The sequence below is a fragment of the Leuresthes tenuis genome, unplaced genomic scaffold, assembly GCF_036924035.1.
Source record: "Leuresthes tenuis unplaced genomic scaffold, fLeuTen1.0.hap1 SCAF_2, whole genome shotgun sequence".
NCBI classification, from domain to species: Eukaryota; Metazoa; Chordata; class Actinopteri; order Atheriniformes; family Atherinopsidae; genus Leuresthes; species Leuresthes tenuis.
In genome coordinates this window covers 8,866,331-8,893,645 of record NW_027325356.1, presented here as the reverse complement: position 1 = coordinate 8,893,645, position 27,315 = coordinate 8,866,331, and the positions used below count along the sequence as shown (strand labels likewise).

General features: G+C 39.5%; 1 protein-coding gene across 1 annotated transcript in view; it reads left to right on the top strand.

Annotated features, from left to right (window-relative positions):
* trip4 (thyroid hormone receptor interactor 4) overlaps nucleotides 1-27,315 on the top strand; it is a 92,787-nt gene that overhangs the window by 25,728 nt on the left and 39,744 nt on the right. The window contains exon 12 of the mRNA XM_072380102.1: nucleotides 12,954-13,056. Coding sequence (XP_072236203.1) covers nucleotides 12,954-13,056 — 103 coding nt within the window. The remainder of the gene's footprint in view (nucleotides 1-12,953; nucleotides 13,057-27,315) is intronic.

The following is a 27,315-nucleotide window of genomic DNA, read 5'->3' as shown; positions in this document are numbered from 1 at the left end:
AGTGATTATTTGTTGTTACGGTAACCTCTTCTTGCATTACAAATAAATTCACATGGATGGAGAGTGTCCGCCGTCACTCATACTCTCCTCTTGCTGATGATGTGTAACACCTGCAGCGCAGCCACATACACATTGAGCCCGTACATGTAAGACATGCTTTTCTTGTAAATGACGGCACAATCAGCAGTGAAACGCAAGCGTAAAGCTTAATTAATCGCTTCATCTTTCATTTTGGGCTCTGACAGGGAATCAGGGGCCAGGTGCAACAATAACTCCTCCTCTTTTAGGCGCCAGCAGCACCTCATCGGTAAATACTGATGGCAGCATGCTAATGTTAGAGGAGTCTTTGCAAAAGGCACATGGAGATGGTATGTCTACCCCCTTGTATTGTAACTCTAGAAAACCACAGGCTAATTATGAGCAGAAAGTATTTATACAGTGATTTACACAAAAAATGTTTAATATATGTACAGTCTTGGTATTGTTGTCTAAATTAACATTAGATTTAAGCTGTTATCCAGTGCAATCATGCCTTTAGGCAGGAGGGTTGCTGTGCTTTAGATATTGTCAATGATGCTCCAATTCAAGAGGTCCTTGACGCTGTTAAATTTTAAAGGTTTAATTTAATCATTTAATCTCCAAGTTGTGTCTAATCTGCAAAGTATTAGCTAATTAGTATAGGAGCTCATTTGAAAATAGAAAAAGTTTAAGTTGCAAAAGGGAGTACAGGCTCTTATACAACACCTAATTCAACAGTTCACTCGGTTTGTCCTTGGAGCATTTATCACAGATCACCTTGTCTATTCTAAGCTGTTGTATGAACCCATGGACTCAGGGAAACCTAAAACTTTCCTATGATAAGAGTCGGTCCCTGTGTGCCTCTCGCTTAAACCCTGCTTGTTGCTTGCTTCCATAAGGAGGGACAGTTGTTTCCCACAGAGACTGAGTGAACACAGATGGGGAGGGCTGCACCCCGAAGCCAGAATTTCAAAGCAAACATTCACCTTAAGAGACAGACATCTCCATAAATTGTCCCGTCCTCCTCAATTTCCACATTATGAAATCAAATGCCCACTGTGAAAGGGTTTGTTACTTTGCTTAAAATACAATCCTCTTTGCTGACAGCACCTGTGTTAAAGAGAGCTGGATTTGTGGCACCGATAAAAGAGATTGTGGTGGAAAATAAGAAGTTTTAATGCCTTAGATTCCCTTAAATTTTTCTTTGAAGTCCATGTTTGAAGGCAGACGTAGTAATTGTCTCCAGGGGTTCTTGCGGTATGAGCGTGTGTGTCTGTGTGTGTGTTTTATAGAAAAAAACGACATGGTGGGGTTTGCAGAGCTGTTAAAAAGACGTCCACTTATTTCTTTGTGTTTTGAATGACTTATGAACACAGAGCCCTGCATCATTACCCACTTTCCGTGTTATAAAAATTGTCAGTTTCTCAAAACACCATTTTCTGCCACATTAAAAAACTGTTTATTTTTCAGCCCTGCACTCGTCAAACAGAAGCTTAACTGTGAGTACTAGAGAGGAGCCTTTTCCTCGGAAAGTTCCAGCAGCTAGCTTGTTGAGTCTAAAAGGCTCTGACTGTTGTGAGGCAGTCTTGTTTTCTTCTTGCCAGAGGGCCACCGCAGGAGGTGAAGTCATAAACATGGTTGGGAAAGTGGAACTGGCCTAAGTGAGGAAGTCTGTGTGAATTCCCCAGCAAAAACACATGACTTCACTACACCTGTCAGCGGGAATACAGGCCAATGTGTGGCTTGCTCTTTGCTAACATTACTTTTGCAGAGCTGAATTGTTATGCTTATGTAGCATAAGTGTAGAAAAATAAATTTGGTTACCTCCTGCTCCTGTCATACAGGGAATTTTTTGAAGATTGATGGTTGACTGTTGACAGCTTGAGGTCATTTTGCATGAGGACGATAATGAATCCACTGTTGCTGACTTGCAGATTGGTTCTTGAACCAAAGAACATAAAAAAAGTTAATGTTCTGTATCCTGCCCACATTCCTCACTTGTAAGTTTGGTGCATTTACCACAAAACAGACCTATTAGGAAGGAGCTTTACTTAAGTTCATTTTCACGCACAGACGTGCATTTGTTGTAACTTTCTATCAGTTGCAACTGAGAGCATTTTAGAGGCGAAGGAAATGTGTTTTTGCTTTTGAGCAGACTCACACGGTGTCGGTAATTGGAAAATTGTGGCCTTGGTGCTGAGCTTCTTATCATGAGACATGTCTCTTGTTGTGTTGAGGATATTAATAATGTAAAAAATTCAGGAGCCGGTGTTGGACACTCCTGGATAATTAATGTTCACTCTCCAACTTGACACCAGTTGATTCTGTAGGTGAAGGAGAGTGTTACATTTTTAATCATCGCCGTGCAGCTCGTTGTCTGAGCTCCACCGAAACAGACAAAGTGAGTTGCATAAGCTGCTTGTCTTGGATGGAAAGATTATTACTGGATTTGGTTACTGTATGACCACATGGCTCATCCCTGCTAGCTGAGGCTAAATGCATTTGCACTTTTTTGCTTCCAAAAGCTTTTTTTGCTTTTTTGATTGAAAAGATCTGTACAAAGCATTTAAGAGCTAATCAGGAATGAGATGGTGCTGCGGAGATCAAAACTTAATGCAGCAAATAACGGTACGGTAGCAGTTCATAAACGGGCTCTTGTAACATCCAAAGCATCAAAGCTAAGGATGTGTGTTACTCCTATATGTTCATAGATTAGTAAACTAGTCAAATAAGTTATGATTTAATCATTCAAGCTTTAAAAAGTCAGATTAATAAAGCTCAAATTGCCTTGTAAACATAGAATATCATCCAATCAGCAATGTAAAATCTGCAGATATTTAGTTAGCTGTCACATTAGAGAAAAGTGGTGAATCCTTAAAATTTAGAGGCTAAAAGCAGAGCAAACAGCAAAATCTCAGCTTTCAAAACCATGAGAAAATCAAAATGATCTGCCAAACCAGAGCAGACCAGTACATGTACATCAGTGTAATTTATTCAATGTAAATATTCAAAACTTTTATAACTTTTGTATTTGTTGCGTCAAGCATGTTGCCTTAATTAAAAACTTTTCACATTACTTATATTTCCATTGTTGCCATGTGTTTAGCAGCAGTAAGCGATGCTGTTTCCTGATAAATTTACAAAAATGTTCTCTTTTCTCTGTACAGACACGGTATTTAGAGACATAGAAAAGGTTTTATTATTATTAGTTATTAATCACCTGGTTTTGATTTAGATTAAACATGACTTTCCTGAATTTTCCTCACCACGCAAATAAAAAGGACATCCTATAAATGCCAGAAGATTCGTGTTTCGTGATTGATTTACAAAGAGGTGTACACTGTTCAGACTGACAGTCAAAGAGACAACTGAGATCATTTAAGCCACAGGCTACATTTACATGCATGATGTAATTTGGCTTTGTGCCATACGACAGTAGAGATGTTGTTTGCATTTAGCTGTTTACATGAACCCTCTTTGTTAACATGAATAAACCACTTGACAAATATTCTTATCGATGTGATCTGTTGAACTTTGAAACTATGCACCAGGATCTATATATCTGTGTTGACAGCCACCACAGATGTAAAGTTGTGACTTCGCAGTTAGCAGTCATATCTGGCTGTATTGAAAGCAACAGGTTGAACTCGATGCTATGCAAATGTACGTGTGCAAGGAAAAGTTCAAAAAGAGTCTTTTTGATTCTAATACGATGTGTTGATATCAAAAGCACCTTTAAAGATGGGAAAATAAGGGGAAGATGCATGTGCTTTCATGGTTATCATAGCAAGCGTCTTTTTAAGTGCAACAGCACAGTCCCAACCTCACATACTTACTCATGTTTTTTCCTGTTAAACAGAAGTGCTGTTTTCACTCACTGCTTTTCTGTGCTTTCATCATTTTAAGTTGCTCCTGATGAAACGCAACAGTTTCACAGTAAATGTGACGTGAAAAGATTATTTCTGCCGAATCTGAATAGCTGGGGGGCTTTTAACACAAAACAGATGCAGGGGGGAATTTGCATTAACAGCAGTGGTCAAATGGGAGTAAATCAGAAAACATGCAAGATTCCTGTTTAAATATGGGAATCATTTTCATGAATACTTAAGCCTCTGAAAGCTTTTAATGGAAGCCTCTGTGAAATAAAGGCTTCATCCTGTCCAACAATAATGTACTGTGGACAACAGCTGTCTTGCATCACCTTTAATGGTGCAGACTACTGCTGTAACTTTTTTCTCTGAATGTGAGAAGACTGAAAATTCAAACTCTTGATGACCTGTTCTCATTTAAACTTTACAGTTACTCGACTTGCTGTGCGTCTCATTGATATTCGTACAGTTGATGCATTTGAAGGAGAGTGGTGAGCAAAGCTGTGCTGATGAGATAAGATCAGTACGTTTACATGCACAGTGAAGCTGAGCTACGGTTGTGACTTGAACTGGCAATTTGACTAGACTGCTGTCATCGTCCGCATGTCCCAGTCGAGTTGTGTACTGATGGATGTATGACGCTGCGATGCTGCGTGAAAATGTTCAAGACATTCTGCCACCTCTTGACTTTCTCTGTGGGAGATAATTGCTCATGTAAGTGTAACTGAATTCACTGCACCAGACATGGTCTTTAACCTACTTTAATCTTTATTTTTGTCAGATGGCGCTATGGTTATAAAATCAGGATTTTATTAGAGCAGAGTGACTGGAAGAGCTTGAAGTGACTAAGAGTTGACACATGGACTCTTAATGGGCTGATTTGATCACCTTTGTCTCTGTCTCCTTTGTCGTCTTCTTCTTTGTGTGTGTTGTTGTCATCATCTTCATCCTCTCCTGTTTCGTCTTCTTTGCCTTCTTCGTCGTCTTCTCTTTCTTCTTCTGCTTCATCTTCTTCTTCTGTGAACTGGGCGGGAGCTATTGACTGTGCATAAAGTTCATAAGCCATTTTGAGTCTGGTTGAGCACACACATGCAGGAGTGACTCAAGCCTCAACCGAATTATTAGGATGTGTTAGCCCGACTTTAGAGAACTTTGATTTTCTAAGGCTTTGGTCTGACCGACATGCATTTTTGAAAGTTTTGGTAAGAGTAATACAGTAATGATAACATGTATATATTGGCTGAACGTACTGAAATAAGAGTCTGGAAAACATTGTGTGGGAGTATTTTGGCTTTAGGTGGAAACCTTGCCATGAAAGGCTAAGTTTGGAAAAGCAGCTACTTAATGAATCAGTCACTACAAATCTGAGAGCTCATCTGTCCCTTTAGTTGAACTCCATCAACTGCACAGCCTCATCTGACTGCCAGTTTTTCACCCCACTCATCCTCAAGCCTCTGCCAGAGGCTTGTGAAAAAGCCATTACTGATAAGATAGCGAGATTTATAGGCAGCGATATGCTGCTCACGGGTCACGCTTGAGAGGAAGCCACGTTATAAGTAGCGCTGTGGTGCAGCTGATTGACACAACACTGGAAAATATTAAGTATAAACTGATGGATAAGACCCTCTTAGTGGCTACTGATGAATAAGATATTACCTCTTATGGTTTACTTTTTCATAAATGTGATCAAGTGACATGTTTACGAATGATTTAAGTCAGTTTCATGGATGGATGGAAGAATAAATATTGATAAATGCTGAGGGGAGATGGTGGTGTAAAAACTATAATCTTAAACAAGTAAAGACTATAAGTGAACAACTGTAAACCAACACATTCTGAGCTGGATTCTACACGTAGTTAGTTGTCTCTGCATGCCTGTGCTATGTGTGTGTGTGTGTGTGTGTGCGCTCTGTTCCTTTGTTGGACATGGAAAAACAAATAATGCACTAAATCAGTTACAGTACAAGTTTCCTCAGGGCAGCAGTGTTTGTTTGAGGGTTAGTGAATGCCAGAAACAGGGTTGTTTTGTGTTTGGGGAACATGATAAATTAAAGAACGATTGGCGAACGATTACTGTTGCATACATTTCCCAACAACACCCTTTCACCTCCCACATGTAGCCCATAGCTCATAGACAACCCATCTGTTTCGCCATTCCCGGGGTGAAACCAGCCTTGACAGAGCTGGCTAGGCAGTATTTCAAAAGTGTCCTCTGTGGGAAGACACAGTTGGTTTTGTGTAGTTCCCTATCTGTCAAAATCTCCGTCTCTCCTTGTCTCACCCTCACCTAAGACTCTTATTATCCGTCTTTCGTGCTGAATCGAATTCCTCATTTTTACTCGCTGCATCTCTGGCTCCCTTCTCTGTGTTCCTCCCTCCCCCTTATTCCACCCTCCTCATTTTTAAAAGCCACATGCTCCCAGCCCGTCTGGCTCAGTTGCACCCTGCCAATGAAGGGCTTTTTATTGGGCTGAGATTGAGTGCAGCCAAGCAGGGCCTGGCTATGGGGCTGAGGCTGGGGCCAGCCTCACAGTCCCCCAACCCCCCTCCTGACTGCACAGCCCACTCCACATGCCTGTTCTGGTCTGGCCTTGTCGCCCAGAAGGAGATTACTTGTCTCTGCTGCCCTTAATTGCCGACAGTAGCAGAAAAGAGCCAGAGAGAGGGAGGGATATTGTATAGAGAGATGAGGGAACAGTGTTGGTTTGTTGTGCTGTTACTTGACAAGCTTGAACTCAAAGGTTTGTGTTCTTGCTGGCAAATCCTGCCTCTGGTTTTGTTGTGTTTATTAAGATGGATGTTGTTTTGCTCTGATCGTAGCTCATGGTATTTGTGCTAAATACTGTGTAAAAATAGTAAAGTATGTAGAACGTTGGTAATGTGCTGAAAAGTAGAAACATTATTTTACTGTAAAAAGATCATTTTTCCATGTCCTTGGCCATTGTTGTATTTCACAGCCAAAGGCGCCCTTTCAGCAGCCTGTGCCCTATCACCCCTTTTTCCTTTTTCCAGTGAACTTGTACATTTCGTGCTTATTACACTTAGTTATTATTAAATCATCTCTGGCTTGATCCCAGCAAATTATATAGTAGGCAGTTTATTGAACTGGCAGTCTTTGAAGAGGCTCTGATGCTGTATAATTTTTCATCCTTTCTCTGTTATTTATTTTTTATGCTGTTTTCATTCAGCTGTACTCCTATTAAATGTTCAGAATCCCTATTTGCAGCACACTGTCTGCTTAACTCCCACACAATCTGCTATTACATTTATTTTCAAACCTTCGCTGTATGTCTAGCCTGCAAATTAAAAGAAGCTTCAATTAAAATTGCCCTACCTACCACATAGCAGGAGAAAATGAAAGATTGAACAGCATTTCATGTGGCTCAATTTTAAAATATAAACAGCACATTTTGGCTAACAGACACCTCTGTGACAGATGTATGGTACATCTAAAGCAAGGCCAGGCTTCTGTATCTCATACAGTGCATGACCTTAACATGTACGATGTTTTGAAACATGCACATTTCAGTGGTGGGTAGGTCTGCTTTTGTAAAGAATAAAGCTTCCTTTCTGCTCTTGATTTGCATGTCCATCCTGAACATTTGTGCATACAGTTTGCATGTTTCTTCCCTTGGCTGTGTGGATGCTCTGTGGGCAGACAGAAACCTCTCATCCATACAGAAAACATGAATTGCCCTTTAGAGATACCAGAGCAACCTGATACTAAGGTTGAACTAAGTTAATTTTCTGCTGTCAGTAGCTTCAAATTTACCGAACACATGTGGATGTGGTATTATTCTTCTGATCTCCCTCTTGGCAAGAAACCTAATGAGCACATTTCCCAAAATGTCAAACTAAAACAAATGTTAAAATACACTTCTGCTGAAACGCATGACTGATGACTGCATTTATCATCAGTTGGCACGCTGGCAAGGTTAAGGTTATTTGTATCCACTCACTGAAAGCAGTTTGGAAGCTAGCCATGCAGTAGACATGCATTTCCGTGTTGAACATGAGCCAAATGTCAGTGATGTTTATGAGCAAGTAGAAGCTTTTTGTCTCACAGTTGTCCGGCTTCAAACGGAAAGTGACTTGGGAGCGTTTAACTTGCACAGCACAACTCACAGTGAGGCATTTTAATGCAGCTGACTCCAATCTCCCCCTATGTTGAACACATTAGTTCCTTTACCCAGAAGACCCCAAGGCTGTAAGCATGACCGACCATATTAACAAACTGCCACACCAACAACTGTGTGCCAGTGTGATGTCACATGACTGTTATTGTCACCCACGGTGTTTGTATATAAATTAACTCAACAATTTCTTAATTCAATACCTGTGTTGCATAACAAGCTCAAATTGGATTGCATTTGTAAACAGGTCCACTCTGACTGCATTAGATCCTTCCTGATGAATATGGAAGGATTTAGAAAACCTCTTTGTCACACAGCCACAATGTTTCGTGCCCTTTTGATTAACGTGGAATGGAAACAATTAGGTGGGGGGAGGTAGTGAGGCAAAGCAGCACATTCAACAGCTTTAAATGCTAATTAGCTAATGGAGGATGAAAGAGCAGGCAACTGGCAGGGTCTCACATGAGCACACTCAAGCTCTGGTTGCAGCTATGCCCGTTTCATCTGAATTCAGCAAGACCACCACCATTTTGTGTCCTTGAGTACCACTAACAATACAGCCATCTTGTGTAACGAGATATTCCTTTTTTTTTTATTGATCACAAATGAGGCAGATAGTTTCAGGAGAGGCCTCCTGTCGACTCATCTCTCACAAGCAGTTTTAAATATCAACTTCTCTTGCAGTGTAAGATACAATGTTTTTTTCCAAGCACCTCCTGTGTAATCAGTCTGAGAGCAATCTCACAGAGACTGAAGTTACTTAGTCATGTACGCCAAATATACAAGAATTTAAGCCCTTTTAAAACATGAAATATGTGACATTATTCATCAAGCTGTTACAGTGGCGTCCTTCTGTCAGGTATCTCTTATATTAATGTTCCTCGGGCTTTCACTCAGACGTGACAGCAGATTTTCACAAAGAGCAGCAGGCTTGCGCGATATTTCTCATCTGGTGTCTATGAGAAAGAAAGAAAGAAAGACTCAGTGGCGTGTTAATACGTTGTGATGGCAAGCAAGAGGATTTGTTTTTGTGTTCCTGCAGGAGTTGATAGATTTCAAAACTTGTTTTGACTGCAGTGGAAGCTTTACCTCCCCTGCTAGGCGATTATGCACGAGCACAGAACAACAGGGCATGAAATTAGGCCTTAAGTTTAATTCTTAATGTGCCGCGTAACATGTGTGCTAGATATTTATGATCAACATAAATGACTTCTGAGTATATGGAGAGGGTGTGCCGTTTATAAGTGGGCTGTGTTTTTACATCGCAAAGGAAAAGATAATTGTGTTTTTTGAATTATTTATTTTATTGATCTAACATGAAAGGACAGTGAGCTTCACAAATTAAAATATGGTCACATTTTAAATCAGTATTTTATTCAGCACTGTGCAAAAGTCTTGAGCCGATCTTAGTTGTTTTTTTTGTTCACCGGAAAAGATCTGTCAATGTTTTTCTCTGAAGGATTACTACCTTCTATCTCAGTTTCTGTTCAGATCTTATACTTCACCACTTCAACCATTTCACACTGACTCTCTGAATCATGCTGCAAAAAAAGGCACCAAACTCAAATAGTTTGCTGTGTGTTTACACATAACAGACAAGTTAGCTAAGAATCCATTTTAAATCGTCTTTTGGCACTTTGTTGCAGCAGCTAGTTGCAAAGACACGTGAGTTGATCATGATCACACAGTCTGACGGATGTAAAAATGTACTTCTGCATCGATGAGGGGATTTCTGAAGAGCTATTAGCTGAAAATAAATATCTAAAGCAGATGAACAGCATCTGAAAGTGATGTCTTTCAGAAATGAGAGAAAACAATTCATCAAAGACTTAAAACAGGACCTAAAAATTAGTGACAATGAGTCTTACGGATCCCCCCCAGAGCTTGAACCTCAACGTCTCTGAAGCAGTGTGGGATCATCTTAACAGAGAATGGAACAAAAGGCAGCCGACATCCAAAGAAGGGCTTTGGGATGTCCTTTCAAGAAGCCTGGAGAACTATTCCTTAAAAAAATGACGAGAGAGGTTCTCTAATAGGGTTAAAGCTGTGATGATTGTGACTGTTATTATTGTAATAATGTGATGATTGTGTAAGATTTAGTAATCAAAGTATTGAATTTGTTGGAGCCAAAATGAGGCAAACTGTTTCTCCTCCCTCATGTTTAACTCGTCTGAAATGCTTTGGCTTTTATGTTGGGTTGACGGCATTTAATTCGGCGTGATATCAAAATGTTACAAGGTTGAACCCACAGTTGTAAGACTGTAATTAGGACTGTAAATGTCACTGAATAATAAGTACCGGGGCTGAGCTTTTCAGTTTGTTATACAATTACTTGTTGCCTCGCTGTTCAGCTGATGTGTGTCCAAAGTCTGATTAGAAAGCTGTTTGTTAACTCTGGCGCTAAAAGTGGAATATTTCTCTGCACTCAACCAATGTTTGCATTGAAGTAGTTTGGAAACGAGTCCTGGATTTATTGGCGGCTGTTAAAACAATTTTCAGAAGTGGAAAATGAAAGTTTTTGAACACTTGAAGTCTGTATAATTTAACATAAATGAGACCAGAAAAAGATCTCATTTTCACACAATTTCTAAAAGTAGATAAAGTGAAGCTATTTAACCAGTTAGACAAAAAATATTACATCAGCTTATTTATTCTTAGTGGAAAATGATACGATGATACAAATCCATGAGTGGCAAAAATTGGTGAACCACTTCCATTAGCAGCTCATTTAAATGTGAAGGTTAAGTCGGATGTTTTTCACTCGGTGGTATGACAGTCAGTTGGGAGTGGGTGCCCTGCTTCATGTAGAGGACAAGGATCTTTCAAAGGCTAGGCTTCTCATCACAGCTTCCTGGGCGTATATCCTAGCAAGAACAAAGAAAATCTATCAAATGTTGACACTCGTTAGGCTGGAAAAGGTTAGAAAAACATCTCTTAAGAGTCTGGACTCCAGCAGTCCACAATTAGACAGGTTCGTTATCTTTGACTTACTTCAGTGGTGATTTTGTCAGATGACAGCGTGGTTATAAAATCAGGATTTTATTAGAGCAGAGCGACAGTCTGGAGATACCTAAAGTCTTTGACACGTAGCCCTAATGAGCTGATTTTCACTCCCAGTTTCTGACATGTTTAACCATCTGACAAAAGTAACGGAATAAAAACATGATGGAGAGCAGCTTTATAGGAAATTTAGCTGTATTAAGATACATTTAGCTGTGTTTATAAAAAGATTAGAAAAGTTGGAACTTTGAGCTCGTGCGAGCATCATGTCACAGATCGATTGATCCCTAACGACATTATCTGGGTGTGAGTTTTTGCTTTTCTTTTACTTTTTAAACAAATGATGAAGAACATTTGGGTGAAGGCAGTAATTTACCATTAGAGACAAACGCCAATCTTTTCATTTCATGTTTCTGTCTGTGTCACAGTCAATGTTGACACTTAAAACGGACAAAAAAGTAAAACAACTAGGTTATAGAATCATATTTAAAAGGGCATCTTAGGTTTTAGTGGGTTAACCGTGTGGCTCACTGAGTTATGCTTTTTAATGACTGTTTCACAACAAAGGAGCCCTCTTTCACAGGGAAATGGATTCTGTTTGGCTTCTGGCCAGACAGGTAATGTTGAAGGTTGGATATTTGTAAACTATTTGCTGGTTATTTCTTTTCACGCTGAAGTCACAAAGCTTATATCTTTTTTGGACTCACAGCCTTCACATTCTTTAACTCCCTCTTCATCATTGATAATTTTGTTCAAGGACAGTCTGGGGAATTTTCTAACCGGGAAACCTAATTTAATTTGAATCACTGTATCATTTGAGATAGAAGGAAGTAATCAAGGGCTCTTCTAGGATCCCCCACAACATCTAATGACTATTTGAGTGTTTACATATTTTATCACTCAGTGGCGTATGACACTCAAGTCAACATGGACTTTAATCTGAAACGAGCATCTCCTTCATGACTCCCCAGTTTGTCAGGGAACATACAGATGGGTAGCAGACTCTGTTGATTTCTTTTAAAAGCCCCAAATTTGTCACAACCTTCAGTGCTCCTTTGAGGGAGATAAAGTGGCTGTGAATAAGAGGTGGGGGGAAGGAAAAAGCATGCTGTCATGAAAAGAGCCGCTTCCTGGCTGGCTAGATGCAATCAGGGATACTATCTGATAGCACTGGAGGAAATTGGATGAGCCGAGAGCCGTTGGCTGCTCGTGATGGGAAAGATGACTCCTTTGTCACTGTGTCAGTCAATTCCCTACTCTCACCTGAGAGACCAATCAATAACACAAGGATAGAGAGGTTTTTCTCTTGTCTTCTGTATGCTATGGGCTGCTGTCAATTATAGGCTGTAAGACACCATCTTATTTACAGGAATGCAGTGTGGGATGTTATATGGTAAGCATGAATATGTTACACATGTTGTGTGTTTCTGTTTTAAAGGTGGTTTTAATGAATTTAGGTATCTTTAAAGTAAGCAGTTGCACATCTCAGGGGAACACATAAACGTCCTAACCGGTTTCATAAATGGGATTCAGAAGCCTACTGTCTGTTCGTCAGAGCGCAGATACACAAGACTACATCTGAAAAAGCCTGTAGACGTGTCAGATTTGATGCTGCTAGTTATATATTTTGTGTCATCTTTACAGCTCACAAGTGCCATGGCTGCCCTCATTAGCAGCTACATCATTAGTTGTGCAATTATGGAGCATAAGACCCAGAGAGACTCATAACTATCAGTTGCTGTCAGGCATGTAGTATTACATCAGGCATGAAAGACATCTAGCACGATGTAGGCGTATAAACAGACACTCACTGAATGATTCATAATCGTGATACCATCCTGAGCTTCAATATATTTTCTGTGTACAATATATGGACATGCTAGGTTTGTGTAAGGTGAAGCAAAACTTTTCTTTTCATCATCCTTCCCTGCAGTTCCCTGATACCTGTGAGGAGTCTGCCTCTCCATTCGTCTTCATCTGCACCAATCCACAGGAGCTGCTGGTGAAATTCCCCATGAAAGGGAAGCACAAGATCTGTAAGTTCTCATTCTTTCATGTCAGGGGAAATAGAGTGGCTGAAATTAGCCTGAGCCAACTAAGGGTTTTCGTTATTTCTGTCTTTATTTATTTATTTCAGCATTATCTTCTGTATTTATATGCAGACATAAACAGTCATATAAAAGCTTGATAATTCTAAGCACGGTTTCTGATTACTACTTTTTTATTAGTAAAACAACAACCACTCTCACATAAACACACTCCTACAGATCCCCTCCGCACGCCATCTGTAAAGACAGGATTTTGCTGTCAGGTTGCCTGGGGGAACAAGCCAGGTCTGGATGTGCAGTGTTGTTGCTGTATTTTGTGATTTATAACAGGATTCAACCACATTTTCCCTCTGCTGCCATAGCAGCTACTGTAAAATGATGTACCTGCAAGCTCTTTTGTTAATATTTCACAACCCTCTAAAGACTTGAAAGGATTGTTTATGCAGCTGTGCCTCTTTCAGATCTTTTCAGATCGATGGAAAATACTTTTTAAAGGCTCAAGGTAAAATTGAGCAGGCGCTAGACTAAGCTAGTTGTAATGGCCCTGTCTCTTTCTTTGTGAATATCATCCACAGCAAAGCATTAGGTGTGAATAAGGTTCTAGTTAAGTATAGTGTTGGTAGGTATTGAAAAGATGATTGACTGATGACTAAAGTCTTTATCTTAGCTCTTTTAGTCCTCAGACTGTTGCTCATTGCTGCTAAATTACTTCAGAAATGAATAAACAAGCCACTAGTGTGAATGTGGGATTTTATTTTCACATAAGATGGTGTCAAATTGATGATCTTGAATAAAAAAGCTGGACTTGATAGAATTTGCCGACACATTGTTGTAGGCTTGGCTTGCTGTCGTGGGCGCAGATTGCTGTGGTCAAATCTGTGCCTGCATTATTTAAACTGGCAGCAGCCTGTGGTTTATGAATTGGCCATTTCTTTTTATTGGTGGATAAATAAATGTGTTTTAAGTTTCCCAAAGTAAATCTCCAAATAGATTTTATGTTTACTTTCACAGTTCATGCTGTCTGCTTCTTTTCCCGTAAAATATTTGTTTTTAGGCGCATTTACATCATGTTGAAAATAACAAAGATAAAAATTCTTGTTATGTTATTCGTGCAGCCTAAATCTCTTGCCACTTGTGCTGCTTGTAGTCTCAACATATGTCAGTTTTCCTTGTAAGAAGATTTCAACAACTGCTATCTATTGGCATGTTGTTAGGCCGCCATCTTCCCTCAATGTCAGGAGATTTAGATTGGGATTCTATTCTCAGGTTTCAAGTCAAGGGTTATATGTTCTGCATATTTGAGCAGGCAAGGGGCCAGCTGACATAAATGTTGTCATTAGAGGGACATTTGCAAGCTCTGTGGGGATGCCTCCATAGCCATCAACTTCTGTACAATTCTGTATGTAAAGAACAATTATATCACTGAATATATATATATATATAACTTGTGGAGAAAAGGTGCCCAGGTTTTTGGAATATAAGGGAATTTGTGTTTACAGATGCCAGTCTACCTTTTTTTCTTTCACTTTCTTTAAAAAGTGGAAAAAAGTGGTTATGTAATTCAAACTCATAATGTTGCTGGTCTGAAAAATGAATGAAGACTGTCTCGTACAAAAGAAGAAGCACTTAGATAAGCCTTTACTCTGTGGTTTAGCTCACATGTCAGAAGGTTAACTTTAAGCTGCATCAGTGGCATTTTACAGAAGTTAAGGAGCACCTTGTACAGTTTGGGCACATCAGGATATTTAAGTTTCCAGAGAACTTTTGTTGTTAAGCTCAGGTGATGCAACTTTCAAAACATTATGAATGTTCAAAATTTGTCCCGGTATGTAGTGGCAATACGCTCCTTTACTCGGACTATTACAACAATTCATACCCACCATAAAGACTACAATCATAGCAAAACCAACATTAAAACTAATTTACATTTCCCTTATGTCCTATTATAATAAAGGCAGTTTATTATATTAAACATGACAGTTTTCAGGTACCTTTGAGGTCTGAAAATGCAAAAAGATTAAAATGAGTAAATAAAATAAACAAAATGAAACTTGAAGGACTGTTGGAAAGGCAAATCAACCATCCCATTTGGACTATAAAACATTATGAAGTGGACCAGCCCTCCAGAATCTGAGGTGGTTGTGCACTGTTGTGCTGTGCAGCGGTGCCAACATCTGGACAAGCCTGTGAATTTCTTATGTTAAAATGTCTCCTTTTTTTGTCCAGTTTAGGCTTATTTTCCAGCCAGAAGCATGAGGAACATTTAACCTGGTATGGGTAGAATAGACGGAATTAATCATCAGCAAACGTTTAAAAAGCTGAAGGTGAAAAGCGAATAGCTTCCAACAGGCTAATCGTCCACAACACCTCAAAATCCACAATGTGATCTCAACAAGATGAAAGATTTGGCGTAGCCTTCAAAGCTTCTGAACATAAACATCATGAAACATCTAAGGATACACATCTGCTGATGAGGCGAGCATGAAAGATTCTCACAGAACTAAGAGACTTTATTTGGAAGAATGGATAGAAATCCCCCAAACAAGGACAGAAAAATTTGGCGAACTAGCCAAAGGGGGTTTTACTCACTACTGACTCTGAAGGCTGCCCACAGCTTTGCTCCAGGCCCTTTTCCTTCTTCAATTTTAAACAGTAAATCATGCTAATTACAGGAAAAAATATATTTTCTTCAAATTTAAAAAGAAAGTAGAATCTTTTCCTCACTGAGTTCAAGAGAACTTGGCCAATAGTGCTGAAATGATTGAATGCCACTCTAACTCCACACTCTGCGTGTGTTTCGAATATCTTCTCATGTTATGAGGTGTGCTTTGATCGTGACATACTCCCAGCAGCGCACGTTAGCTTGGATTTTGGATTAGCTTTTCTGACCTACACAGACCTGCACAGTCCAGTCTCATTCTTCTGTCACCAGCTTGCTTTTCACTGTCTCACTCTTTTGCGCTCTCGGCCTCTCTTCCACCTCAATTCCCACTGCATCTCACGGGTCAAGGCATTACCGCTCATCTTACTCAGGGGGGCTTAGTGCGAGTATTTTTTGCTCCTCCAGCAGCTTACATTGACAAGATCCACTTGTGTCTGGCATTGGCAAACATCTCATGCCTCATCACAGTGTGCTAGAGAAGAGATGAACAGCGATGTGCTTTTCCATTTTCTTTCAGCGGAGTCATCGCTTTGTTACACAACGATAGCAATTGTTGTTTTTTTTGTCATTAGGGTGTGACTCTTTAATGTGTTCGTAGGGCATTTTGCAATATGTAAAATTACACTGTGTTGCTGCTGAGATTAATTGTTTCATTAGGCAAATTGTGCACTCATGTTGTGGGAAATGGGACTGGGAGCCATGATGAATATTAGCTGGTACCTAACTCACAGCAGCAAGCCTTCTTGCCACAGACTGTCAAGCATTAACTGCCAAGATTTCCTCCAGCGTTTTTGTGGTTTCCTGTTAGAATTGAAATATAGTGCTTATATCACATTAAAATTACCTCAAAATTCAACATATGCATGCAAAACATTTAGTAGAAAACCAGTCTGTAAGACTTTCCATTCGTTTACTTCACCCCTTTGTTGTGGTTTGATTAAAATGTGCCAGTAGAAAGATTGTGCATGAATGAGAGTGAAGCATTTCGGCTGATCTGTACAGTTTGTGCTTGTTTTGTAGCAAAAGCAAACGTTTTGTAGAGATGTTATTTATTACTGCTGAAAGCTTGAAACCGTGGGATAGAAAGCCTTGCACACTCACATACAGATTAGCATTATTGGATGTGTTTGGCTGTTATCAAATAATCTAATTCAGGCTTTCCCTCCTCTCTTTCTTGCCTGTTGGCTGTTATAGATAAATTCTACGCAATACTAGATGCGAACTCGGGTTGATCAGGCATTACCCTGCAGTGGAGTCTGTGACATTTAAAATGTCAAACAGCCAAGACTCACTTCTGTAAGAAGGGAACTGCAATATGGTTTATGGTCACATCCTGTGAATATTTGTATCTGTGTGTGTGTGCTTCTTTGTAAGCTGAAGGTTAGGCAGGGTGTTGAAAGCTAATTGGCGCTATGCCACGAACGCACATTTTCTTTTACTGTTACTTATTGCTTCACTTCCCCCATGTTTTAACAGCCTGACATTATCTGTGTGAAGTGGCTATGTACACTCAGCTCAAAAGATGAAATACGAGCTCTATACCAATACACCCAAAGCCTTTTAACAGTCAGTGAAACTCTTAATATTTACCATTTAAAAAAAATTACCGAATCTAAAAGATGCTTATAATCCTCAGAAGGCCATAACAACTAACTATTTATCCACATGATGACAAATTAGAGCTAGGCACATTTAATTATCTTGTTACATCCAGGGACCCCCGACTAAAAGGTCTGGACCCCCTACTAAACCTCAAACCAGTTAGACATGGCCACAGTTTGCCACTTCACTAACAACTACAGTGATGTTTGGTGAAAAGTTCCTGTCATTTGGTGGAGATTTGAGCATAAGCTGTGAAAACAGTGAGGCACATTGCCAAATACTTAACCTAACTATGGTTAATAGGTGCCATATAAGTGCAGATCCATTTAAATTGACAGATAAAGACATTGTGTGAGTACTGGTGTTGAGCCTGAAGCTGCTACTAAATGTTTTGGATGATAAAGAACTGAGACTTAAGTTTGACCTTCTTTTTATGATACCGCGATAGAATTTAAATCCTATTCCTTTCAGGCATGAAGAGCGCGTATGCAGCGTAATGTTCCATGAGTGAATCAGATGGCTTTAAGCCTCGGAGTGGTCAACCAGCAAGAAAAACTTGATACTCTCCTGAACAACCACTCCTCTATTCATCTTACAGCAGTGAATTAGTGAAAGAAGTGCAACAGTAGACTGCAATCAGTCCAAGGATTTCAGAATATGGTTTGTTAGCTGAAGCCAGTCGGGGCCTTTTGTTCCATCTTGCAGCCATTTGTTGGCATCAAAGAAGTGCTGGCTGATTGTAGAGAAAATGATTCCATGATTTAAGCCATCAGTTCTGTGGCTTGTATTTGTTCCATAGGAAATCATGTTCTTTTATATCATCCTCAAGGACCAAGGAATATGTTTGCACTTGAACTAAACATGTAAATGATCTGAATAATTACATGCAATACTCGGACAAAAAGCGCAGACAGGAGAGAAGTGTTTGAAAAACAAAAGGCAAAGTTTTTCGCCAGCTTTTAAAGGAAAGACTCATTGCCAGCGCTTCACTTGTGGCTGAATTTATGACTCTTGTAAACACATGGACTCAGTGCCTTACTGCCTTGTGCCTCACTGCCTTATCACTCCCTGTTAAGATTAGTCACACCGATGGCTCTTTAGCAGATACAAAAGTGCTGTCTTTTGTTGAGTTGTCTGTCTTACAAGAAAGGAAGTCATGGGTGTAATTACTGCGATGAGAAATTCAGCTTTGGCAGCAGGTCGCGAAGGGGTCATTTTATCTTTAGTGTTGGTCAAATCTCAAAAAAGGCAGCAGACTTGAGTCATTTCAGAGGACCTGGAGGTTAACGGAGTAGTTTCAGTAACAATACTATTCAAGCACTTAAACATTTAGCTATAGAAAAATGTTTTTGCAATATTTCTGCTATTAGGCCTTTTGTACCTTTGAATATCTTGGACATAAAAACAGCCACCTCAGAGAAAACAATGGTCTGAGTAATTATTGACTCAGTTTACTGCTGTCAAAATGGATGCCATTATTTATTCTACAGCTAGCGAGCCTCTGCTGTCTGATGTGAGTTTATCACATGTGAATTGCGTGTTTGCATTGTGAGATTTTGGTTGTTGACATCGTTGTTGCTCTCAGCCCCCACAGATGAACATTTTTCACTGCAACTGGACAGCTGGGCTGTCCTCCAAAACGCTAACAGCACGTTGGCTTCTGAGATGTGCGAAGATGAAGCGCCGATCGCCTGAAAGATAGCTTAGGCCGGAAGAGGCTAACCACCAGTTTCATAACAGAGAGTGCCTAAACGATACATAGCGAAGAAGCACAGGTGAAAAGCACAGAAAGCAGACAATTTCAATTATTTTAACAGTCAGTTTCACTCCTCCACAATTCAGATATATGACCCTTTGCTTGTCCAAAGCAGGGCAAAGCTCAAGGGCCAGCAAGTCACGGCTCACATTGTTCCACATATTTATAGACTGTCTCTGATTGTTGACAAAATGTCATCTTTAGGCCTTTAAAAGGTGTAGGTTGTGTAACCCGTACTGGCCCACAGACTTTTTACCTTGCAAAGCAACTGGAGTTTTGGAATTTTTGAGATTGCAGTCATAGTAAAATCTGTCTCGGCCGACTCCAAACTATCCAGACCAATAAGCATCCAATAACTGGTACCTATGGGAGGGTTTTAGCTGGGACGACAAACAGCATTAGCACCGCCCAAGTCATTTACAAGTTGTGTAACTCTTAGTTCATCTGATTGAAGTTTGATGACTTTGATAGTCAGATGCTTCAGTCAGTCACCTGTTAAATATCTTCTGAAAGTGCCTGCCTTTAAAAAACTGTTTCACAGATAGTTCTGTGAAATAAACCCATTCATACATCAAGTTAACACATTATAGCATGAGGCGAGTGCATATTTATACAATTTGAAGGTTTCAGACTTATTTCTTAGTCAATCCATACATGAAAATTAGACCATCTCATAAGTTTCTTTTTGTGATAAGCCTCTTTGAACAATTTATTAAACAATTTTAACATATTTTATCCTTTAATCCTGGTGTCAAATTCACTGTATTATCAGTTTAATGTTGTATTTTTGAAGCAGAAGCAGTAGGAGCGGCTGGATTTACATGTAATTTAATAGTATAGTTCCATTACAGTATATGTCAGATATAATGTGAACCAAAGACACATTAAATGCTAACAATGCTAAATCCAGCTCAAACTTAAAGGCGATACTTCCAGGCACTTTTCTACTGCTCATAATAAAATGTTTGATTATCTTATCACTCTGTCCTCCGATAGTGTGAATGACACCGGGACTGCTGTGTATATGTGAACACAGACAGATTATAAAACACCAACATTCATTGAAACTTCTTAACCAGGCGTTTTATGCTCTTCTTATCTTTTGCCCTCAGTGTTCCCAGTTTAAAATACAGGCCACTGAATTCCGGTAGAGAACATCTCAACCTCACTTAGGTAATTGCTTAAAGCAAATAAATCTATATTGACTTGTTCCTGTGTAACAGCTACAAGCCCAGGGACTAGTGAGCATACATCACAAATAGATGATTCTCTTTATTTGTTTGCTTGGCATTCAGCATCATATCCCTTGTACACATACCACTTCCAGCTCTCTTTGCAGTGTAATTTGCATTTTCCACGCATACATTATTGAGCCCTTGCAACATGCACGGTTCTTATGCCTCAGGTTGCACTGCACATGGAAATAACCCAATATATTCACTGTGAAAATATTGCAGCTAAATTTTGCTCTACTAACCATCAGCTGCGCTGTTACATCGTGATTACCTCTTTCTTTTTATGTGTAAAATTACCCCGTTGTGGAATGGTAAGTAGAGAAAGCCAATTACCTAACAAATGTCCATCTTTTCTTCAGAGGTGGTTGTGTTTTTCCTCTCATTTCTCCACTGTGCTTTACTGTCATCCTCTGCTGGGAGACAGAAAGAGGTTAGAGCAACGGAAGTCCTTTTTTTTTGGTTATTTATTCATAGATTTTCCATTTAATATTCATGCCTTTTTTCAGGACTATCTGGGTGCAGCAGAGAATTTGCTGCCTCAGAGGTGGCAGAGGCCAAAAATCGTGTTTCAGCTCCAATGAGTCCAGTGGATGAAGGGAAAAGGAGGAGATGGAGAGGGAATGAGAGACTGGGGTTTCATGTGTTCTCTAGTAAATGAGAGGCAGGCCTTGAAGGTGACAGGCTGTGTTTATTACTGATCTGTCAGCCGGTTAATGGGGAGAAGAGAAGAGGGTGGAGAGAGCTGAGCTGTTGAGCAAAGTCTAAAGCACACAGGCATGGGAGCCCGAGAGAGCCCTAAGCAATAAACCTTGCCATACTAGACCTGCTAGTCCTTACTGCTTCGGTGACTGCTCTCCTGCATGCTAAATTAGCAGCAGTAAAAATAACACAGTATTTTGTTGTGGTGTTGTAAAATAAGTCTTTTTTTTTTTTTCTTTTTTTCTTTTAAGGAACAAAGACCGATAGAGTGCTGTTTTCACACTCTACTTTCTTAAGCTCAGATATTTCTTTGCACCCTCACATGGTGAATGTGTACACCATTTAGTCAATTTTATTTTATTTGTGTCTACTTAACCTTTTATTCATACAGGTAATCTCATTGAGACACGTCTCATTCTCAAGAGAGACCCGTTTCAGTGCAGCATACAGCGTAACAAATTGGTTGCAAACACATATTATTACAGTACATGTGTTTAAATAAAAAGCACCAGGTGAAAGCACTAAGGAAAAACGGGAGCTTCCAATTGATTCCTATTGCTGTGTCCATTAATGTTTTTTATTCGCATTTTAAAGTATCTCTTAAAGAAAAAAACTGAAGTGGCTACATTAAAAAAAGACTTCCTCTATACTGCCTTTGCATAAAGGGAGATTGGAAGTTCCTTTGTCTCCTACATTAGCATATTTACATCCTTACTTAAAAATCTGCTATTTCAGCCTATTTTTTGCCTATTTTCCCACTATTTTAGAGAAGAAACATGGCCAATAGAAGCTGATAGAAAAGAAGAGTTGTAGCATATCGAGATGGAAAGAAGACTTCTTCATTTTTATGTCTTGTGCTATATGATGATATTTACTCATTGAATGTCTCTTAAATTTTCTGCTCAATATCACTGATCACATTCTCAGGATTAGCAATAGCTGGGTTTTTTTTTAGGTATTGTTAGCCACCATCGTTCGCTGAAACCAATGGGACTCCGATTCAGCAGAGAGTGAAAGTGCTTTATGTGAACACAGTTTAGTTTTTTATACCCATACTTGACGTGCTTGTCTGTCATGTGCTGCTCTGCTTTGGAAATAAAGCTTTTACAAATGCCAACCAGACTCCCGTTCTTTAAGATTTTGTTTGTGGTTAGTGACCTTGACACATTCTACTCTTAATTACTGCCATGTATGTAGCATATGCTGCCACTTTTAGCTAACAAATATGTGAATACATCCCTTGTTTATATTTGTTTTGGAAATTAGTTAGTGTTTTTCTTAAACAACCAGCACACAGCAGGCGTTCCATTTGCCATTTGGAGTCAACAAGCTGATTATTGGCCGATACTAACGTTAGAACCGTATATCTGTGCAAAGAATAAATTACTTTATTTATAAAGCTGAGGCGACTGGGTTGTTTGTCCCTTTGTCTTTGAGATCCAAGACTGAAAATGAAGTAAATGCAAACGACTTCTTTTGATCCAGTTTAGCCTTAAGTAACTGTACAATAAAGGTCTCACTGTGCAGTCTTTGCTTTGTTGACTTAAAAAAAAAAAAAAAAAACAACACTGTGATGGCAGCACACACAAAATCGCCTGTGAATGAATACAAAGGAATTTTAGGTTCATTATTACAGCCTGTCGCTTTGTAGATGTTGAGTCAGAGTGGAAGAAAAGCTGTATAGACTGACTGAGATGACCTGGTTTGCATGAGTAATATGTGCTTGGTTAGAAGTCGTGATCATGATTAGTGGAGCTGTTTGATCAGTTGATATGTTTAAGAACTGAAAAGACGTCGTGAAGTTGACTTTATTCTTGTGCTTGTGTCATGAGTTGAATGGGAAAACCTCTGGCTGGAGCCGACCACTTGGTGCAGATTTAAAGAATTTCTGGAATTTTTCTAAATAGCATTTTCAGTATTGTGCGGCCTTCACAGAGACATGCTTTGTCTGTGAGGTTTTTAGCGTTTGATTGCATTTGAGCTCAGAGGTTTTATCAGCTGCCCTTGGTAATGAAGCCTCCCAGCTTTCTGTCTCTTGAAAGGTTGAAAAGGCTGTGTAGAGAAATTGCTCTGTGTTGTAGCAATAGATTTGTCTCTCCTTATCTTAACCAGGCATTGTTGCCTTTATCAGCGACCATTACGAAATCCATATCAATCAGCATTTGACGTGCCTCTGCTGGTCACGTTCACTGCATAAATGGCTTTCTTTTTCAATAAAATGGGCACATTTGTCATTATTTGATATCATTCTGTCATTGTCTTATTTTAAACTGAGATGTCATTAACTGGTAAAATGTGTCTACATGTGATGCTGCTTTAAGCTGCGAGTGGCTTTAAAATGAACTATAGGAGTATGAGATGTACAGGATATGCTGATGTTTTCTGTAGCATGACCCAGTCGCCATTACCGCGTCGTCTTTGTTTTCCCGTCTTTTCTAAAGCTTGTCAGAGTGATCAATCTGTGTCTGCACTGGGGCGGGCGTGTGCCGACAGATGCGCTTTGCACCATGATCAATGTTCCTTGATTAGTGAGAGATTACTCCCATCTTTGTACATGTGTGTGTCCAACTGACTGGCAGACGTCTGCTAGTTTGCATGAATGCAGCCTTGATTTGGTTAATTTGTCAGGTTAGGGATCTTCGGATCAATGGGTGGCTTATTGTCACTGTTCAAGTGGCTGATGGAGGTGAGGGTATTAAAATAGACAAGGCCAATGAGTCACTTATGGTATTTTTAAAAATGGTGAGTGGATGTTCTCCCACTCACCTGCCAAGTGAATTTTACACTCGGGTTTGAAATGTCACAAAAAGTGAGCTCCTTACATATCTGGTTAGATACTCTTATTTTCACCAGTACATCAAAGACTTACTACTGTTGTGTATTTTTGTTACATAAGAATTGGAACTGAATATAACCATGTTCATGCAGGGCAAATTAATTACATTTTGGATGTTACTGTCCCTTAAACAGTTTTTGGCTTGTCGATTCCATCATAATACATTTTGAATAACTTTAGCTTTTGATTAGCTTTTGTCAGCCAACATGTAATTTCAGTCTATTTATGAGCTGTTAATTTTGTTGTTTGTTAATCTTTGTATTTCAAAATGGCTCAATTAAATTACACTTGGGTTGTTTTTATTAACCCCATGTGTCTTTAATATTTTTTTAATTTAAAGTATAATATGTAACATTTCTACATTATAATGTGTAAGAACGACTGGACCACAGGGATTTATTTAGCTGACTTGTCCACCTACCATAGACAGTAAGAAGAAAAAAGTCTATTTTACTGTGAAAGGCACCTGCATTGGAGGAGAAATCTGTATCCATTTTGGTTGCAGTTGTGTCATACTCCTTTTCCTGTATTTCACTGAATTTTCTCACAAATAACAAATACAGTTTTTTTCGTCATCCAAGCTTAATGACAGTTTTAAAGAGCTGTAAGCAACATATTTATAGATTAAAGAGCTAAGTGGTTGTTGTTAAAATTGATGTACGATGACCAGGATGAAGCTAACCCGTGTAACCCGAATGTTATATTGTTACAACATTCAAAGCTCTCATAAATTGAAGTTTTATTCCCACTTTATCTAATAACTTGAGTAGATCATCTCGTCATTTCATTCCAGAATTACAATGAACTAAAATGGATGGAGATCCTTGGATTAGCAGTGGTGTCGGCAAACTAAACCCAGAAAACACTGAATGATTTGAATGATGAATTTAATTTAATTGATAAATTAGCAACTGACATTGTGGCTTTTTCACATAACATGAACAGAACATAAATATATTTTGTTACCTTATTGCTCTTTTGTAGTTCTTACACCGAATCCAAATAGCTAGTTAAAAGTTGTTGTTTTTTTTAAATGTGGGTACACCCACTAAAACAAATCAGTTGAATCCATTCCTGTTGCCAGTAATATAGTGTTTACCCGCAGTGCTCTGGGGGCTGCATGAACTCAGAATCAGTCCAGTAACTTCCACTACTTGCCTGGGGACAAGCCTGAAACTACATTATCATGAAGGGATGGCATTATGCAGCATCCCAGGGGCAGCATAGAGCCACAGTTTCTGGCACAGCTGTCTTACAGACAGTTCTAATTGATCAATCTCATCTTTTTTTATCAGTGAATTGTTGCTGTCATATTTCATTGAAAGGACCGTGTTCTCATACCTGCTGATCGGAGCTGTAGCTGATAAATACCTGCAACTGCTGCGCTGTTAATCAGAGACTAAGAGCTGAGTAACAGCAACTGGAAAAGCCATATTAAAAGTTAGATGCAAGTGAGTTTTTCTTTTTATTTACTAGTGTGAAAAGAGCTTCAGTCAAGCCAGATAGTTTTCCTTGGGCAGCAGTAATAAAGACCTGCCTGTATCCCACTTCACTTCACTACATCATCAAACTCTCTTTTGTTATTGCTTTTATTGAGAAATCCCAACCAGCAGAAATTGTGCAAAGCTCTGTCGCTGTGTGTAAAGTAATAACGGTGAAAAGAGCCATCTGAGAACAGCACAGCTCTACTGGTATAAACACTGACACCCTGCTAACATGAGGCCATCAACATTTCTCTCAGAATAAAAAGTAATCATCTTACTACACTTGTGAGAAAAATCAACAGTGGTAATTCCCCTCTGAGGCAGCTTGTCAGCTTTCCATCAGCTGTCCGTGTTTTCACAGCATTTGATTCTTGTAGTTTTCCTTTCCCTCTGAAAAGAAGCAGACAGATGTAATAGCCATTAGCCTCAGGGAGAGACAGCACAGATGTGTCAACAAGGCTCGACTTTTACTGTCCAAGTGAAGTCTGAGTAAACAGTGGCTGTGTAGAGCTCTGTGTGGTTGAGCAGTGATCCAGGGACACGGTCGCACGGCGTTGCCCCGGGACTCCAAACAGACCGTGACTCCAGCTCTCATTACAGGAGTGGGTCAGACCACCCCAATACGGAAAATAAATAATGCAGAGGAAAACCTGAGTGCTGTCACCTCACTGACAACATCCACACAACCTTGTCCTTCGTGAAGAGAAGAATCAATCATTTATATATTCCTCCTGCAAGCTGTGTATTTTGTACTCGCAGTGAGTTGTATTGTTGTTATTTCAACTATGATTTCACTTGCTTTTTTTTCTCTCTTGACATATATTTTGGGTTTATAAAATGTCACAAAAGTAGAAAAATTACATTTTGCATGAGTCCTTGTTGAAGTCAGATTTTAAGGATAGAACCGGGAAAATGAATGAGCATCATGCAAAGATATAGACCTGAATGACGGATCAATGAGAATAGCAGATTTTTATTTTGCACTAATTGTTTAAAGCCCAATTGTCAGCAAACAAATCTGAATATCTCATTTTATGCAAATTCAGACTTTCCTTCACCAAATAACTCCTCATCCCTCTGAAAATCTACAGCTAATCGGGCTTTCTATCTTAATTTGATCTCAGTTTCCTGTTGCGACGCAATAGAAAGTCCAAGATGAAAGAGTTGAAATTCTAATTAAGCTGTAATGGCAGCAGCGAGTTGATATTTTTCCTCACTTTACATTTCTCCCCAGTCAACCCTGTCCCTGCTTGTATGTTTAGCTTGATCTCTTCAAATTTATTTCCTACTTTGTAACCAGAGGCAAGAGCCCTTGACTTGCTGCCCCCACAGCCACAGCCAAGGCAGCTATTTAGGTTGTGATTAAAAATGAATGGTTGAGTGAGAGGCAGCAGAGAAGGGACAAGGGAGAGCAGAGAAAGAAAGAGAGAATGAAAGAGAGAACGAACATGAGGACAGGCTTTTGAGAGGGGAGCTAGCTGCAGCTGCTCCCTCGTAGAGGGTTGCAAGGTCTGCTCGCAACTCTGCTGTGTTTAACTGCTCTGCTCACACCCCACCATGAATATTGCATTACCGCACCATAGGGTTCCTTGTGTTACCCCCACTGTGCGCTGAGCAGAGCTGCAGCCACAGTGCAGAAGCATCCAAGTCAAGCCTGTGCCCACTGTGACGGGGGCGTCCACATTCAGGCACACAAACCAGACCAGCTTTCACGCCACATAATGGGCAGACCCATTCAGAGAGAGCCCTGCGTCATTATATGTCACCAGTAATTATAATAAGTACAGCCACAAAATGGAACAATACTGCTGGGATTGCAAGCCATTGTGTTTTTCTTTGGCTTTAGATCTTTAATGAAGCTGTTTAAATGGTCTTTTTAGCGCTTTGTAATGAAATGATTTCTAGTTAAGTTGCCAAAGAAAGGACATAAATTATTTTTATTTATACCAGCATACATTTGTTGCTCGTATTTT